The 19,576-nt window shown below is 44.8% G+C and overlaps 1 protein-coding gene across 3 annotated transcripts in view; it reads left to right on the top strand.

The window, feature by feature from the left end:
• The window catches only part of MYLK3 (myosin light chain kinase 3), an 87,682-nt gene that overhangs the window by 45,367 nt on the left and 22,739 nt on the right, over positions 1 to 19,576 (top strand). For all 3 annotated transcript variants that reach the window (XM_083163695.1, XM_083163696.1, XM_083163694.1), the window contains exons 2-7: positions 6,740 to 6,830; positions 7,029 to 7,392; positions 9,312 to 9,703; positions 10,261 to 10,366; positions 14,044 to 14,137; positions 16,522 to 16,631. In XM_083163695.1, coding sequence (XP_083019821.1) covers positions 6,740 to 6,830; positions 7,029 to 7,392; positions 9,312 to 9,703; positions 10,261 to 10,366; positions 14,044 to 14,137; positions 16,522 to 16,631 — 1,157 coding nt within the window. The remainder of the gene's footprint in view (positions 1 to 6,739; positions 6,831 to 7,028; positions 7,393 to 9,311; positions 9,704 to 10,260; positions 10,367 to 14,043; positions 14,138 to 16,521; positions 16,632 to 19,576) is intronic.

The following is a 19,576-nucleotide window of genomic DNA, read 5'->3' as shown; positions in this document are numbered from 1 at the left end:
TGTGGTACTTGTGTGATGGCGGTGAATGTCATCCCTTTGGGGTCTCTGTTATGTGTTTCATTGAAGTGTTGTGACAAACTATGCTGTTCAAATCCCTTTCTGATGTTGCGGATGTGTTCATACATTCTTGTTTTAAGGGGTCTGATCGTTCTCCCTATGTACTGTTTACTGCATGGACATGATATGAGATATACCACCCCTTTAGTGTGGCACGTCATCTCTTGTTTAATTGTGTATATCTGACCTGTGGAGAACGATCAGACCCCTTAAAACAAGAATGTATGAACACATCCGCAACATCAGAAAGGGATTTGAACAGCATAGTTTGTCACAACACTTCAATGAAACACATAACAGAGACCCCAAAGGGATGACATTCACCGCCATCACACAAGTACCACACAATTGGAGAGGGGGGGGCTACTTCAAAAAAATAAACAAAGAAGAACTTAGGTGGATATACAAACTACAGACAATGCAACCCAAAGGACACAACATTGACTTTAATATAAGTGACATAGTATAGACATAACACACTTCTATCCAGAAACCTTCGCGCCCAACACTGTACCATCATGTGCATTTATGGTTAAAGGAAAGAAATTTTCCTTCACGCCTCAAACTATTAGTTAATTTTTAATCTTTATTATTTATTTTGTGAATCATCATTACCATCAACATGTACATTGAAGGTTTATTATTTCATCTCATTTCAATTCATTGTAATTTTATTTTCATTTTATTTATTTATTACATCCCTTTTACTTTTCCAAGCACCAGTCTGTGATCAATCCACTCCATTCCTCCACCCCTATGTTTTCATCATCAGAAATCTACCTATATATAGAATGTAGAGTGTAGCACTCCTACTGCAGCACTCCCAATATCTGCGCTCCTCTGAGATTAACATAGGAACCCCCGCATTAATGTCCAAAATTCCCCAATAACCATCATTATGCCGACTACCCAGTGAAGAACCAAAAGTAGAGGAGTCGACATAGTCAACACACACAGGTGTGTCTACACATCAACCACACAGGACGCAGTTACAGCTGCATAACACAGATCAGCACTAACAACACAGCTGACAGGCAATAACCCCGCCCACTATAGAGCCAGCAACCAATGGCTGAACACCCGGGCGGGTAGAAATACAGGAACACCAAAGACTTTACTGCATCCTTGATAAAGGCACACACGTGCCGAAACGCGTTGGACACCAGGACACAAGTCCTGCACCCACCCAGCAACCCACAAGTCTCCTCCAGAAGGAGTTGAGCGTGCACCGCCGCAGGACCTCTGACACCCCGGGTGACGCCGTCAAGCCGAACCCGGAAGTGCCGTGAGCAACTGCAACAGCGGTGCGGATCAGACTGCCGGCTATCGCATCGAGTGAGGACGCCGGTGAAGACTCGAGGAAAAGAAGCGGCAAGCATCTCCTGCTAGCAACATATCCAGGTATCGGGTAAGTGCACGGTGCACCACCGGAGGGTCAGGGACGCCAGCCCACCGGTACCACCGGTCACTTTCCTTGACCACCCAGACTTTGTCTACAAAGAGACTTCCGCTGTGACCAGAAGTCTGCCAGTGCCCATCCACCATTCCGATCAGCCTTCCACCACCTACCTCACCCAGCCCCATCCACATTAGCAAACCCTGTGCATTGCCCAACCACAGAGGTCTGCTGAGAACCACCCCGACCTCCCACCCAGGGAGTAACAACACAACCCAAGTTGCAGAAGACACTGAAGTGAGATCTGCAGCATTGGAGGTCCATGAGACTTACCCTACCCCCAACCCACCCAGCACTTTTTTGACAAACTTTTTTTTTACAAGTGTTAATAAAAAGCATTTGTTCACGATTAACAACAGTTTTGCAGTACATTATTACCATCATCTATATTAGAAGCACAAGAGGTCCACCAGTATTGGTCTACTCAGCGAGTGCGCAATTCACCGAAATTGAAGTTTATTTTTACTCCAGTTACTTGCCAGATTAGGCGTTCAATTTCGTGCCATAGGTCTTTTAATCTGCTGCATGCCCAAAAGACGTGCAGCAGGTCACCTCTTTCCTCCATACATCTCCAACATATGTTTGGTTGTTCAGGACAAAATTTGTTAAGCTTTTCTGGTGTTAGATATACCACGTAGAACAGTCTCATAAATTTTTCAATGTGAGAACTAGATTTCACTAACCCCTTTATAATGTTACTGCCACATGTGTCTACACCTTTACCTTCACCCTTAGCTTCCTTCAGTATACACCTTTACCTGTATGCTCACCTTCAACTTGCTTCAGTATACACCTTTACCTGTATGCTCACCCTCAGCTTCCTTCAGTATACACCTTTACCTGTATACTTACCCTCAGCTTCCTTCAGTATACACCTTTACCTTCACCCTCAGCTTCCTTCAGTATACACCTTTACCTGTATGCTCACCCTCAACTTCCTTCAGTATACACCTTTAACTGTATACTCACCCTCAACTTCCTACAGTATACACCTTTAACTGTATACTTACCCACAGCTTCCTTCAGTATACACCTTTACCTGTATACTCACCCTCAACTTCCTTCAGTACACACCTTTAACTGTATACTTACCCTCAGCTTCCTTCAGTATACACCTTTACCTGTATACTTACCCTCAGCTTCCTTCAGTATACACCTTTACCTGTATACTCACCCTCAACTTCCTTCAGTATACACCTTTACCTGTATACTCACCCTCAACTTCCTTCAGTATACACCTTTAACTGTATACTTACCCTCAACTACCTACAGTATACACCTTTAACTGTATACTCACCCTCAACTTCCTTCAGTATACACCTTTACCTGTATGCTCACCCTCAACTTCCTTCAGTATATACCTTTAACTGTATACTTACCCTCAGCTTCCTTCAGTATACACCTTTACCTTCACCCTCAGCTTCCTTCAGTATACACCTTTACCTGTATGCTCACCCTCAACTTCCTTCAGTATACACCTTTACCTGTATGCTCACCCTCAACTTCCTTCAGTATACACCTTTAACTGTATACTTACCCTCAACTTCCTACAGTATACACCTTTACCTGTATACTCACCCTCAGCTTCCTTCAGTATACACCTTTACCTGTATACTCACCCTCAACTTCCTTCAGTATACACTTTTAACTCTATACTTACCTTCAGCTTCTTTCAGTATACACCTTTACCTGTATACTCACCCTCAACTTCCTTCAGTATACACCTTTACCTGTATACTTACCCTCAACTTCCTTCAGTATACACTTTTAACTGGATACTTACCTTCAGCTTCTTTCAGTATACACATACTAAATGAAGGTCCCATAGAATTTTCTCCATTTAATTCTTATGATAATGTTATTAGCACTAGAGAAGTGAGGTGTGCAGTCACCTCATACCTCTTTGGCACCCATTTATTGATTCATTGCAGCTGGGACACCAAGGCATAGCAGCATGCCATCTTTCTGCAGCTCAATAAATTGTGTTCCGAGTAGAATATATTGCATACTACATTTTGGGACTTCAGGTAGGTTACAGACTGCAGCCCTAGGGCCGGAGGTACTAACAGCAAAATGTGGACAAACATCATTTTTTGTAGGTTTGGCACAATCTCCATATGTATCAAGCTCCTAAAGATCCCTCCCCGTGGCTTGGACATGAGCAATAGGACTCCCGAGTCCTAACGCTGGAGGTCCTCCCAACGCAACGGAAAAGCTGCTCCAAAATGTAAATATTCTGATGTCTTCCTGTATGCGGCATTACTGATTGAAGCTGTGCATGTGAGGTTGCGGGGTATATCATGTACAATATCCAATACATGACGCTTCTGCCAACAGAGAGCCGCTTCCGGTGCCATAACTGTACATAAATTCATTCATTTTTCTCTTATCAATCTACGGCGCGTTCATGTCACAGTCGCCACAGAGAAAGCTGGAAAGTTCTACTGAGATCTTTTAAAGTGTCGATGGAAAGTTTTCAAAGCCTTTAAAATAAAAACCCGTCTTGCTCAATCTAAGCTCAAGCCGCCTTTATACTCTCTGAGACGACCGTGAGATGAGATCTAAATGCTGCATTCCAATCGGATCAGACCTATATGAACGCACGCCAGTAACCTCCGTGGCATTGTCAAGATAAGGCCTTTGTTACAGTCACATCATTCGTAGTGGTCACAACAAAAAAAAAAGTTCTGGGGAATTTAAGCGTCCTTCTTGTGAAGTCTGGATGGCATCTGGAAGGGAACGTACATCAAATGCCAATGAACATCTTTGTTTGCTGAGTGTTTGTTCAATATTTCCTCATTTTAATAGCGGAGAGACGGAGAACGTTGATTTGTAAAACACCTGCTGCTCGGAGATCAAGCGGGAGAGGATCAGTAATAAGTCTGGTAAATGTTAAAGCAATCCTCCCAGACGGGTGAACTGCCAACAAAAAGAAAGTCCTGCTGGAACTAATACCACACCACCCAGTCTATTTCCTATCTTTAACCCCTTATTTGTGTTGATTCTGTAACTGAGCATAGACTTAGCATGCTCTGGGACGTAGAAGAAACCCAAGGCTGGGTACACACTAGACAACATGCCAACGACTCAATGTTCTCCACAATTTCTCTTGAACATACGGACAACCGATATAGAGCATACACACTGTGCAATCCTACAAAAGATATTGTCAGTGGCGTAATTAGAATTTTTTCACCTCCCCTGCCAAAAAAGTTTTCTGGTGCCGCCAATACATTAATTATAATTTTTTGCATACATGCTCGTTGCCATGTGGTAAATCCTCATAACCAGGGGTTACATCCCCATTTCCAGGGGTTTCATACTTGTTGCCATGGGTCACACGTTCATTGCCAAGGGGTTACATCATACCCGTTGCCATGGGTTACATGCTCATTGCCAGGTTTTTCATTCTCATTGCCAGGGGGTTACATGCGCATTGCCAGGGGTTACATGCTCATTGCCAGGCGGTTACACCATGATCCTTGCCAGAGGGTTACATGCTCATTTCCAGGACTTACATGCTCTTTCCAGGGGTATCATACTTGCAGGTGCGCAAACGTTCCTGGCATCTGGCACTCCTGGGTAGCGATGAACACGCTGCATTTCAATCACACACATTAGATGTCAAGCAGTCATCAGAGACCATGCCCCCATGCTGTGCGGGCTCCCCAAACCACTGCTTGGACTGCGGTAGCATTGTTACGTCACTCTCAGTGGCCACATCTACGAGTATGCTGTTGCAGAGGCCCAGACATCTTTAAATGCAGGCCACAATTGGCTTTTCCGGATTTAAGACAAGTAAATGGAGCAGAAGGAAGGAGAAGCCCAGAATGCATTGCAAGAGAAGGACTGACCCCACAGGTGCCACACAAAATATCCTCAAGCACCATCTTGTGGTGCTACTATGAAAAGATGCCCAAGTTATGGCATTTGCTTATGTGGATATGACAATTGTTCCTCCTTCCTCCATATTTCTAAATCCTCTAATCTCAGTATAGTAATATATTATAGTACACTAGTGCAATATGTCACGTAGATGAATTGGACCTTTTTACCACGGTATGTGGCCATTAGGTTGACATTCTAGGTTGACCTTTTGACCATGTCATACAGCTCAATGTCACACGCAGCCGCGGCAGAGCGTGGCGGGCACATTACTCACCCGTCCGCCGTCGGCTAGCGTGTTGCGGGCTCCGGCGTCTGGGTAGCGGGCAGCGGCGGCCTAGTGTGGGGACGGCAGCAGGGGAATCCCGGGAGGCACGGACGGCTTGTGTCATTGGCGGTGCCGGGAGGCCTGCGTCGCCATCTTGCTTCAGGGCAGCAGCAGATTGGCCCAGGTCCGAGGTCTCCGCCCATACTGCTCTGACAGCCAATGGCAGCCGCCCTCTTGAGATATAGGGGATCTGCCTAGGGCTGTTCAGAGTCAGTACAATGAGTCTCTAGAGTCGTTCACAGCTCCCAGCTGACTCCCGAATCCTGACTCTTCTCTCCAGACTCTGGTGCCTTGCTCTCTGCGCTCTGCTACTGGGAAAGTCACCCTCCTGACACCAATGCTGCAAGTCTTGCCTAGCTCCAGTACCTGCTCGTATCCCTGAGCTACCCGGCACAGCATTCCTCTGGCTCTCTCCATCCAGTGATTCAATCTCCATCATCTTTCAGTCTTCCGGATCCATTTCTTCTGCCACCAATATCAGTCTCTTTCCGGATCATTATCTTCTTCTATGTCCTCTGGCCATTCGGGTTACGTTTCACAGAACTGCCTGCCCCTTTTTAAGTACCGTGCTGGACTTTATTATTGTTTACCCCTAACTGCCACTTAAAGAAGTATTTGAGTGAAGTTGTTTATCATTGATGAAATCTGTTATTAAACCTGCACGTTTCAACCCTTCTCCTTCTGGTCCGTCTCCGGCTCCTGTGCACCACACGATTTCATCCAGCCCATCACCCGTGACAGCTCAATATAGCTACCGTAAACTGATTATAAGAACAGCATTGGAATAGTGTTTAATTATTACCCGGATCTACTGCATTCAGATAGCCCTATTTATCACAGTGACATCATTGAAATGATGGACCGCATTTGCTTGAATATTGGTACGACTGACAAAATGGCTGCCTGCGCTGTACGTACGCAACATCAGCTGTAGAGATGGTGTCCAGCCAGCGTTATGTTAGTTGTCATGTTATGTCTTCATCTTTTCATTTCCTTTTTTGTTTTTTTTTTAGGCTAAGGATAATTCTGAGGAGAAAGAAACCAAGCAGAAGAATGTATTTACCAGCAGAGACTCACAGACGGAGATACAGAGAGCTGCAGCTGGTAAAGGTCCATTAATGTTCTTTCACGTGGTGAAAGCAGCAATTTTGTAGACCTAATTCTACAGTAATACAAAGTAGTAGGTCCTCCATAGTACTATATCCAGCAATGGTTGTTCATTCTAGACATGTCTACTTCCCCAGCGTAGGTATGTATTGTATTACTTTTGCCCACTTACCCATGCTGCACTCTGCATTACAGCTACCCACCGGAGCAAATCCCAAGAAGAGAAGAGACTCAGTCAGAAGATGGCTCCCTATGGCAGCCATTACAGCAAAACCAACTGTGCAGGTGGTCAGTCTCCGCTAGAAACATCTCAACACCTCAGCAGCCCTGATAGCTCCAAGCCATGGACACAGAAGGTGGCGGGCGAAAGGCCTGAGGAGAAAAGTACTCAAACAGATCCTCAGCATATCCAACCTTCTCATCACCCTACCACAGACCAGGATACCAGGCCTGAGGAACCTAAGGAGATACTGGCAGAACCAGGGGGAGATAGCAGTTACGTCACTAGAAATCCTGCAGCCTTCATATCTCCTCCTGGTGTAGAAGAGAAGCCACTAAGGTAATAATAATAATAATAATATGAATACCTGAAGTCATCCCTAACATCCATTTACTGACATATGCACTACAATCTGCATTTCTAATGCCGTTGTGATGAGTCAAATTGTCTGCAATGTTCACGTATTTGAGCACTTATTTGTCTTTTGTGCATGCACTGAAATTTCTGACATTTATGGCGCATGCGTTACACAGAACTTACGCACAAATTGTTGGCGTTCCTAGGAGATCCTGGGCATTGATGGGGTTCCTGGGCAATGAAGGGGTTCCTGGGCAGCGATAAGCATTCCTGGGAAGTAATGGGGTTCCTGGTCAGAGGTAAGCATTCCTGGCCAGTGATGGGGTTCCTGGGTGTTCCTGGGCAGTGATAGGGTTCCTGGGCAGAGATGAGCATTCCTGGGCAGTAAATGTATTTCTGAGCAGTGACTGAGTTCCTGGGAGAGATAAGCATTCCTGGGCAGTGATGGGATTCCTGAGTGTTCCTTGGCAGTATTTTTGAGCAGTGACGGAGTTCCTGAGAGATCCTGGGCAGTGATGGGGTTCCTGGGCAGCGATAAGCATTCCTGGGCAGTGAGGGTGTTCCTAGGCAGAGGTAAGCATTCCTGGGCAGTGATGGTGTTCCTGGGTAGAGATAAGCATTCCTGGGCAGTAAATGGTATTTCTGGGCAGTGATGGAGATCCTGGGCAGTGATGGGGTTCCGGGGCAGTGATGGGATTCCTGGGCAGAGATAAGCATTCCTGGGCAGTAAATGGCATTTATGGGCAGTGATGAAGTTCCTGGGAGATCCTGGGCATTAATGGGGTTCCTGGGCAGTGATGGGGTTCCTGGGCAGCTATAAGCATTCCTGGGCAGAGGTAAGCATTCCTGGGCAGTGATGTGGTTCCTGGGCAGAGATAAGCATTCCTGGGCAGTAAATGGTATTTCTGGGCATTGATGGAGTTCCTGGGAGATCCTGGGCAGTGATGTGATTCCTGGGCATAGATAAGCATTCCTGGGCAGTGATGGGGTTCCTGAGAGATCCTGGGCAATGATAGTGTTCCTGGACACTGATGGAGATCCTGGGCATTGATGGAGTTCCTGGGAGATCCTGGGCAGTGATGGGGTTCCTGGGCACTGATGGATATCCTGGTTAATGATGGAGATCCTGGGCAGTGAAGGAAATCCTGGGCAGTGAAAAGCGTTCCTGGGTGTTCCTGGGCAGTGATGAGCATTCCTGGGCAGTTCCTAGAAGTGCACACAAAAATTGTCCATCTCTGGGATTGTTGTGGGCATGTCAGTGAAAGTTTCCAGAAGCACAGACACAGCCATAGGAGGCCAGAGTCAGGGACCTTGCATAAGGCTGATGCCAGTGTCAATGGCATGACCTATGGTGGGGTATTGCACATTCATAGACATGCGTGTACATCAGGAAAAGGGCTTTTACCAGCATTTGCATATACTCGCAGCCTCTGACAGCTGCAAGACCTGGGCCCATTTCTGGATCAGGCCCCATATCATTTATTATTCATAAATGTTGCTAGAATTTACCACATTTGCTTCTATACCGGCTCTGATAGGTTGCTTCTAGTTACAGACTGGCTGAGCTGAAAGCTGTACAGTAAGGGCCAGTGGGGAGGGATCTGATAGGATCCCTCTTTGTAATAAAATAAACACCATCAATAACTTTAGTAATTTAATAGCCGCCATGGAAACCTATGGTGGCTGTTTTTGCGATTGTAAATGATCCGTTGCGGAACCTTCTTCATACATTTTCCCGGTATCCTCTAAAAATGACCGATGAATTTAAAGAATGTTCCAGATAAATTTGTTCTGTTTGCATGGTTTGATACATTTTGCACCAATATCTTGCTGTTTTCATTATAACTGAATAGTAATAACTGTGTGAATGAGGCAATAAACCAATATGATATATTTTCCAGGGAAGGTGCTGGTGCCGTGGGGTATAAAGGAGCAGTCAGCAGCACAGCAGCAGAAAATGCACCAGACCAGCACAAGGGCAGACTGGAGCCACTATGTCAGAGCGTGGAAGTTACGGGTAAGGACAACCAGGCGTCCTCTGAGGATGAGCTTCAGAAATATGGCGGCCAAGAGTCTGTTCCACAGCAGAAAACGGGAGACACGAACGTGGAACAAGAAGACTTGAGAGGAGATGGTAAAGAATCAGTTCCTGGAAAGAAGGGAGCAGGGAAGATCCAGAAGGGAGAAGTGAATAAGAAGGATTGCCCCAGCCAGGCACCAGGCCAATCTGTTACTGGCGATTTACCAAGCAGCTCAACGGCATTGCTGGAAGCCTCCTCCTTGCATATCATTGGTAGGTACATAATATTAGTTACGTTCGCTTAACTTCGCTAAGCACATATAAACATACATGTTATCATGTAAGTAATATAGGTGCTGGAGCGATCCACTGTGGCCATGTGGTGCCCAGGATTCATAACAACTGCCAGAGATTTCTCCCTGCGGGATCCTGGGATTTGGCCCCTAATACGCCGGGATTTCAATCCCGGGATTGAAGTGTCCAATCCCGGGATTTCTGGATTAGACTGCCCATGCGCAGTCTAATGATAGGCAGCGTCTGAGCTGGTGCTCAGACGCTGCCCGGCTTCTCCCGTCAGAGGTCACGCTGCGCAGGCCACACAACAGCCACAGGCCCCCTGTGCAGATATGTTATCCAGTGTGTAATGGGCTTGTCATAGAAGTGGCTGATGCAGCAGTCACTTCTTTCTACCTGGGCAATGTACTGCGCAGTTGCCTGTTATGGGAGTGGGGGACCCCCCGCTGGGTCTTACCAACAGGCCTGTCCTTGGTACGAGTACCAGCACAATACAGTTTTACAGTCTCTCAGATTGGCATATTATCTCGTTACAGATGACTGCCCACCTCCGCCTGCACCCTTCAGCCACCGGATAGTGAGCGTGAAGCAGGCTATCTTATCGTCCTGTTATAAGGTTTGCCAGCACGAAGTCCTGGGAGGGTAAGTTGTCCGGGACAGCCAGTCCCAGTATAGCAGCGACATAAGCACTAACAGAGCCAACAGCGTCACCGCGCCAACAGCGTCACCGCCAGGCAGCTGAGTATCGCCCTTGTCTATGGTCACTTACATGTACTGCATTTACTGTAATGCTAAATTGGTCACCAAGTCCTCCATCTCTAACCTCACAATGACATGTTTAATAATGGTTATTTTTATCATCCGACTAATTAACAAAATGCTCATTAGCATATAAAATTTTCTAAAGAGGTGTTGCCCATAGCAACCAAGTCATCTGAGAGGAGAAATCTGAGAAGAGGAATTTCAGGCATGCTCAGGCAGGAGCAGACTAGCAAGCAAGTTAGGAATTGGTTTAAAAAGATAATATGTGGAGCGCTTAAAGAAAACTAGTAGATCAACTGGGTATCACATTAATATACAAATATTATTTTATTACATAAAATACTTATTAAAAACCATATAGGATTAATGCTTAGGCAATATTTTGCATAAAATCATTTATTACATTTCATTGAAATAATTTCTTAAAGTTGACAGATTTGGGAAAGAAAATATAAATCAAGATATACTTGTAGAAGTCATGCTTGTTCCTAATTATGCTTCCTTGATGGAAATGCGTAATCCCCAATTGTAGCGTCCTGAGTTAGAGGTACTAATAAGGTTGTCCATGAACCTGACTGGGTGAGTGGCCTCCTCTTTGCTGGAGTCCCAAAAATAAGCAGGTAGTGGTATCCCAATTAATGTTATCCAGATAAACCAGATGGACTGGGGATGAATGGTCTAGGTGGAAGCTGGTCCAAGATGGGTGAATTAAGAATGTCCCCAAAGCTCTGTCAACAGGAGTGTTTTCTGACACGTTTCTTTGTCTTCTGACAACTTTTTCAAAGTTAGAAAATGGCCACATCATGTGAATGGAATCGGTACATCTATCAGAATGAACTTAGGTCTACAGTCATTAGTTAGACCCCACTAGGTCGACTGGCAGGAAGGTCGACCTGATTTAAGGTCGACATGGGCCAAGGTCGACATGACTTAAGGTCGAATTTGCATAAAGGTCGACATGAGGAAGGTGGACTGGTCATAAGGTCGACATGGGTTTTTCACTGTTTTTTGATCCGAATGTCGACACAGTCGACATGGACACAGTTGGCAATGAGAATCGGACCCTCGCAACGCTCGCTTCGCTCGCAATGCTTCGGGCACGGTGGCTCGCTTCGCTCGCCACAGCTTTAATAACCTCCTCCACGCCCTAGTGGATGGTAGGGCATGAAATACCGCCTGTCGGCACATGTCGGCTAAAAAAACTGAAAAACCCCATGTCGACCTTATGACCAGTCGACCTTCCTCATGTCGACCTTTATGCAAATTCGACCTTAAGTCATGTCGACCTTGGCCCATGTCGACCTTAAGTCAGGTCGACCTTCCTGCAAGTCGACCTAGTGGGGTCGACCTAATGACTGTAGACCTAAGTTCATTCTAATAGATGACCGCTTCCCATGTGAATAATAGGTCCCCACTGCTCCTCTGAAGGGGCGTGGCCATACCAACTTGCTGCATAGTCTCCTCCCCTCCTGAATTCTGCAGGATACTCCCTGCACAGGTAGCGATCTCCCCCACTCCCTGCAGAGTCTAGCAATCTCCCTGATTTCACCTAACCCAAATTATGCAGCTGTCAGGGAGAAAGCAAGTTTACTTACTGAACCCCTGTCAGGATTCTCATCATTGGGATATGCTGTCGGGCTTCTGACTGTTGAGGGTGGGGAGGTAGAGGTTTAATAGGTCGACAGTCAATAAGTCAACCATTATTGGTCAACAAGCTATAGGTAAACACATGAGAAAAGGTTGATGTTCCTTAGGTTGACATGGTCAAAAGGTCAACACATTCAATAGGGCGACATGGGAAAGGTTGACATGAGTTTTCAAATTTTTTTCCAGTGTGTTCCACATGTGTTTTTTCATATTTTACTATCCAGGTGGACATAGTCCATGTGTCCATGTTGACGTAAGTCGACATAGACAACCAAAAAAATTGAAAACCTCATGTTGACCGTTTCCATGTCGACCTATTGTTTGTGTCCACATTTCGAGCTGTTGACATACGCCATGTCAACCTTTTTAATGTGCAGTTAGTTGACCCTATGACCCATACCCCTGACTGTCAGCATCCCATCCGCCGACCATCCACGTTTATTCTATAGTGAGCAATGATGACGAGGGAGTGAGAGGAGAACAGGTGTTTGCATGATCACTGCGACACCATTTTTAGGAGCACAGACATTACTTTACATAAGATATTTAATCCTGAACATCATATATATAACACACCTCCACATTGTTTGTGTTGGCTGACTCCTAAATGTCACCAAATCCCTCCTAAAGGTGACAGGAATGTAACCCGCTATCTCTGTGTTCTTGGCAGAAACTACCTGTAGTGAGCTTTACTGAAAGGTCCATTTAACATAATGTTGGATAAAGCGATCGTGCTGTTGCCCATAGCAACACATATTAGTTTTAAGAAGCCAACTGTAGTCAGACTAATGGAAGCTTACATTTGAGCCATTGCCGTGGGTTACAGCACGCATTCAGTTTGCCATAGGTAAACTAAAAATACCCCCCAGATCCCATTAAGTAGACATGACGCGTTTCGCTGTGTGATGGAACAGGATGCGATCAAAACACAGTAAGGGGCCCTGCTCGCAGGCTTACAATCTGTATGATAATTGTATATGTCACAGACAACCAATAATATTCCTTTAAGACAGTTTTTTCAGTAGCTGATATATTTACACCCAGCATGTCACTGCGTCACGCTGAAACGCGCTATATCATTTTATTACAGGGTAAAGGAACAGCTGGGCGAGGTCCTAATCCAGACTGGATTGTGAGAATGAGGAGCTGTAGGACTCAGGCCTCTGCAGGGTGTTTACCATGTGTCAGGCTATTTATAATCCCTGATAATAGCAGCACTTTCAGAGGCCCCCAAAACACCTCTGAGGTCTTGCCTTAAGCAGCGGAAAGCCGTCCCCGCACGCAGTTAGGTTGTGTAACTTTTTCCGTTCCGTCTGCCTATGTTGTGCAGCACAAAACCGTGTTGTGTCCTCTGCGGCAGGGTCGGAGTCAAATAGTGTTTTATCTGCCATTCTAAGTGCTGGATACAGAGGATTTAAGGACCTGAGCTTTTGTGAATAACTTAAAAGCAACTCAGTTTATACAATTACTGAAATGTGGATGTTTCTATTCTCATTGACATCGCCACCTAAGGGAAGTTGTCCCCAAATGTGCAGACAGCTTTCGCCTTGCTGCGCACATCAATTTGGGAATGTGACACACAAAAAAATGTGAAGAACTCGACTTTATCATGTGTTGAAAATTTTCCATGTGCCACTGCTACAGAGCTGGTCCCCCTTAATTTGAACGACCCTCCAGTTACATTGGGGCATTGCTTGCACATTTAAAATAAGCCCCACTGAGGAAAGTCCATGAAAAGATGTAAGAACAGTGACACCTGCAGGCTGTACAAAGCACTACCAGCGATAATGTCGGAGAGAAGGCGCAATGTGTTATATGTACAGTATGAACTATTTCTCCATGTTAATGACTGGCTATATTTGTTTTATGTGTTTTTGAACCATCATCTTGTTCTTATGCTCTGTCAACAGGGGGCGCTTTGGTCAAGTTCACAAGTGTATTGAGATTACGTCCGGACTTCGGCTCGCTGCCAAAATCATCAAAGTCAAAGGGCCCAAGGATAGGGTATGTAATGTTAAATTATTATTAGTATCATTATTAGGAGCCATTGTATGACCTCAGCAAAAGTCAGTGACATCACTAACTTACAACACTGGTTGTTGTATGTACGTAACAGATACATGTTACATTTTAATATTTTTTTCTTAAGTCATTTATGTGTCTAATTCAAATATGGGGGCAGATGTATTAAGCCAGTGGTAGCCAACCCTAGCCCTCGAGAGCTACCAACAGTTCACATTTTCCAGACAACCTAGCTGCTGCACAGCTGCACTCATTAATCACTGACACACTTTAAAAGATCCACAGATGGAGCTAATTGGCTCACTTGTGATTCTGTGAGGAGACCTGCAAAACATGCACTGTTGGTAGCTCTCGAGGACTAGGGTTGGCTACCCCAGTATTAAGCCTTAACAAAAGATAAATGCAAGGGTGATAGAGAGATAAACATCCAGCCAATCAGCTCCTTACTGACTTTTTTCAAACACAGCCTGTAACATGGCAGTTAGCAGGTGATTGGCTGGACGTTTATCTCTCTTTTTCACCCTTGTATTTATCTCTTGTTAAGGCTGAATACATCTGCCCCATTATGAGATACATGTATAAAATGTTCCCATTTGATGACTCTTTACAGTTTCTCCAAGGCGATGCTAACTTCTGCAAGCAGAGTGCCATTGTTTTTGTCCCTGTCTCATGATTATAATAGGCCAGTGCTCCTCAAACTATTTTGTTCTGGGACCCCATCGGACAATAAAAATAATTACAGACCCCAGCAAGTTGCTGCAGAAAGCCATCATATCACATGTGTAGTCAGCAGACTGCACATGCATGGCAGCACTTTAGTAGCTAGTCATGTGTTATGGTAATGAAGGTGGGCATAAGGCCAATCAGAGCAGGGGGGAGGGTTTAGAATGGTTAGGAGTGATCACGTGCTAGAGTGATCTGCCTCTGTCCTGAGAAGCCCCACCCACCTTCCCTATTTTTCTTCTTCGGCGGCGGTAAAGAAAGGCCATCTCTAATAGATCTGTGTGTATGTAGATAGTGGGTGCACTCACCCTTGACATAGATTGTCATGGGCCATGCTTCTGCACGGGGGATGGCCACACCATCTGCCCGGGTGGTTGTGTAGGGAGAGTGATCACCAGCGATGTGTATGCATGGTTGGTGATGTTTAACCCCCACTTTCCTATATTGAACGTTCTTTGGTGACGCCACCATTTATAGTTATATAGTTAACTGTCAAAATAAATTTTGACATTCATTTTGAAACGCCAGCACTTTGTGTTCATGTCTTTATTTTAGGTTAAGTTATTAGATAAGTTAAGGTTAAGTTATAGGTAATTTGGAAAGTTTTAAATTGTGGGCCTGGAGATACCCGAATGTGAGTTTATGATGTGAGGAGACTAAATAACAGACAATTCAACTGATTTTTCAGACTCCTTGAATCACTGGCTGAGATTAGAGAAGTCATCAGCCTGATGGTCAGCAACATGGAGTCGCGACCCCATGCTGAGAAGGTCGGGACCCACAGTTTCAGAACCGCCAGAATAGGCAAATTGATTCTGCTAACATAGCCGGATTACAGAGATCTGCAGACCGGGTGGAAAAATTATTTTATAGTTTGGTGTCAGTGTTCTGCAGTAGACCTGGCATAATTGGGAATGACCAAATTAAGAAGCCCACCAAATATCTGAAGCACAAACTCCTATATTTTGTATAACTTGAACAGATGGATAAAATCCAGCATCAAAAATGCCTTACACTGTGCATTAACTACTAAGACAACAGCACAGAGCAACTGCCTGAAGTAACCGCGCCTTATACACGCAAACCTATATTTTCTTGACACTGAAATGTGACCTCAGTTGAAACTCATGCTATACAAAATTCTACATTTTACATCATTTAAAAAATAAATAAAATATAATAATGAAAAAATTGTCAAATAAAATATAATTAAACTTTGAGTCACAAACGAACTGTAATCTAGTTCCTGTGATCCTCTGAAGCCGCAGTTGCCTCGTTAAATCTGTAGCAAAGCCTGGCAGTAATGGTCTTTGCTATACTTTAAACCATCCTTCTAATATATTTGCCCTTCAACTAAGAAACGAGGGGAAGCCAGAATTTTTGACGAGTGGAATTAATTTGCATATTCATGAGTCTCGCAGTGGGAGTTGCTGTCAGTGCGCCATAACTTGAACAGAGTAGGGCGGGGGATGGAAAAGGGCACCTAGCGCCGAGGCTCTCTGCCGTTATTCTGTGTACTAATTATCAGTTTATTTACTGCTTTCACTAGAGGTCTAGATGGCCAGGAGCTTAATCTTGTTCTATGGGTGGATGCAGAGGAGTAAAATGTTCATACAATGGAGATTTAGTCTTTGTTTTAACAGGAAGAGGTGAAGAATGAAATTAATGTGATGAACCAGTTAAATCACGTCAACCTGATTCAATTGTACGATGCCTTTGAGTGCAAGAATGACCTCACCTTGATCATGGAATAGTACGTATGATGTCCCGATGGGATTTGGAAATGAAATGGGTAATGTTCCCTATGTATAAAGCTGACTGTGATATGTTTCCAGGGCCATTGGGAAACCACATGTATTATCTAAGGACCATGCGTGGTTGGCCAAAGTGTAGTGGCACCACTGGAGGTTCTGGGATTGATCCAATTGCAATTTGCTTGCGGGGAAAGGGAAGGACATGTCTCTATAGGACAGGGGTGGCCAAACCGGTCCTCGAGATCTGCCAACGGTCCACGTTTTCCAGGTTACCTAGCTGGTGCGCAGCTGTAGTCATTACTAACTGTCACATTTTAAAACCTGCTGCATTCATTCCTACTACAGATCCACAGGTTGCCTGGAAAACATGCACCGTTGATAGATCTTGAGGACAGGTTTGGCTACCCCTGCTATAGGGTAAGGCCATCTCCACATCCAGGTTCTGGAATCTTACGCATTCTGGAGTTTTGTGTATTTGCAATAAGTGGGTAAACCTCCAAAAACTGATTTTTCAGAGGTTTGGCTGCATTTTTAAGATCCCGTCCATTACCTAGAGCCTGAATCAGAAGTGAACACGAATGCATTTGCTATTTCAGCTGCCAGGGCTGAGATCAAAAAGGGACTACAGGGCCTCAGGTACTGGGCACCGGCACCAAGGGGTCCCGCCACTGGCTGCTACCGCTATACTAGGCAGCTGCTGTACTTACAGGGGATTATTTGCCATGTTATATCCTGCCTGCATGTGGCGGTCACACAGTGGCCCCGTCTTTCCTAAGGTCCCCTGTCCCATTTCCTGAGGCCCCCATCACCAATTAAAATGTATCTTATAGAAAACTGTAACATAAAAGGAAATTATCTGTGGCTGATTAGTGCTGTCTGAATGTACAATATGTGACACCCTTAAGTGACAGGGGTCAAATATACATAACTTTAGATGATAAAATGTATACATTTTTCTTCATTTGGGAGACAAAAGAACCTGAACAAAAAAAAAAAACAAGAATAAAACACCCTTAACCCAAAATGTGGGTATCACATTGGGGGGTGAGTAACAAAAAGCCATGATAGTGTAGTATTTATAATATACTGTAAAAGCAGATTTCATTTTATACATAAAACTCACAAAAGTTAGACGGAAATATGCCCATGAATACAACTCCAAAGGCAACAATGCACCAAAGTGGACTGACCTGATAGCTGCTTATCTGGGGACTTGCGCTATTTTTAAGTCCACAAAAGGAAATTATAGAAGTGATAATGTTAGAAAAGTGTTTTCAAATCATGCTGTACTGAGGGGATTATTCTAGCGCATTCGGTCCCCCGTGCATTTGTACGGAGGACTGATGTTGCGCGTCTGCGCATGCGCGTTTCTGCGCATGTGCAGACATCGGGTGCGTGCAACCATGGCGAACTTTCGGCGGAGAAGGGCGGGGGCGCCGGGCTGCCCCAATACCATATGGGAACGCCCAGCGTTACATGGGCGTTCCCATGAGAACGCTGGGTGTTCTCATGGTAATGAGGCGGTGACGCAGGTGCGGGGGGCTGGCAGCTGACATCACCGGATGACAGCTGCGCGCCCATATCCGTCCCAGCGTACACCCATATGGAAGTAACGCTCCTGCGCATGCATCGATCCCAGCACCTTCCAGATTGGCATGGCCATCATTGGTTGCCATCGATGGCAATAGTGCAACGGGCCATCAATAGTATTAAAATATGCAATGAATGACCATCAATAATTTTACTTATCGATGGTCATCCATTTTGGGTCACTGATTGGCCTGTAGGGAAATGAATTGGTACGCTCCAACTCAGTTGGTGATCTGCTCAATTCCTTACCTGAGCCTTCTGACGCATTTTCTTCATTTGATCCCACAAATGAAGATGAAGTATCTGCACTTTTCACTTCCTCCCACTCTACTACCTTCCTCTTGACCCTATACCCTCACAAATAAGTAAATCTCTGTCTCCTGTGCTCATGCCAATCTTAACTAAAATCTGTAACCTCTCTTTCTCTACTGGTATCTTTCCTTCCTTGTTCAAACATGCAGTTATTACTCCAAATCTGAAAAAAAAAAAAAACAGAATTTTGAACCAAGCTCTCTCTCTCAAACTACTGTCCCATCTCTCAACTTCCATGCACCTCCAAACTACTGGAAAGACTTGCCTCACACACTTTCTTAACGCACACAACTTATTGGACCCGCTTCAGTCAGGCTTTCATTCCCAACACTCCACAGAGACAGCACTGACTAAAGTTGTGAATGATCTGGTCAATGCTGTCTAACGTCCACTATTCACTACTAATTCTTCTAGATCTCTCTGCTGCTTTTGACACTGTGACCACACACTTTCCATACAAACACTACAATCCATAGGTCTTAAAGACACAGCCCTCTCTTGGTTCTCATCCTACCTATCTAAATGCTCCTTTAGTGTTCGTTTCTCTGATTCTACCTGCTCTTTGCTACCTCTTTCAGTTGGAGTACCTCAGGGTTCAGTTTTAGGTCCCCTGCTTTTCTCAATCTACTGTCTACCTCATCTCTTGGCAAACTAATCAGCTCTTTTGAATTTCAGTATCATCTGTATGCGGATGATAATCAGCTCTACCTATGCTCCCTGGACCTGTTTCTGCTGTTTCATCCTGGATGTCATCTCGCCACCTCAAACTTAATATTTCGAAAACAGAATTAATTATATTTCCGATAATAAAAAGTAGTTACCAACCTGATATCTCCATTGCTGTTGAGAATATGACACTCACTCCTACCTCTCAAGCTCGCTGCCTAGGTGTTACCCTTGACTTTCCTTTGTTCCCCACATTCAATCTGTCTCAAAATCATGCCACATGCATCTAAAACATATTCACAATTCGCCCTTACCTTACACAAAACACTGCAAAAACTCTCATCTATGCTCTCATCATCTCACGCATTGATTATTG

Source organism: Crinia signifera, chromosome 11 (genome assembly GCF_055691185.1).
Source record: "Crinia signifera chromosome 11, ASM5569118v1, whole genome shotgun sequence".
In the NCBI taxonomy this organism is placed as follows: Eukaryota; Metazoa; Chordata; class Amphibia; order Anura; family Myobatrachidae; genus Crinia; species Crinia signifera.
The sequence above is the reverse complement of the archived record's forward strand: the minus strand, read 5'-3'. Positions and strand labels throughout refer to the sequence as shown.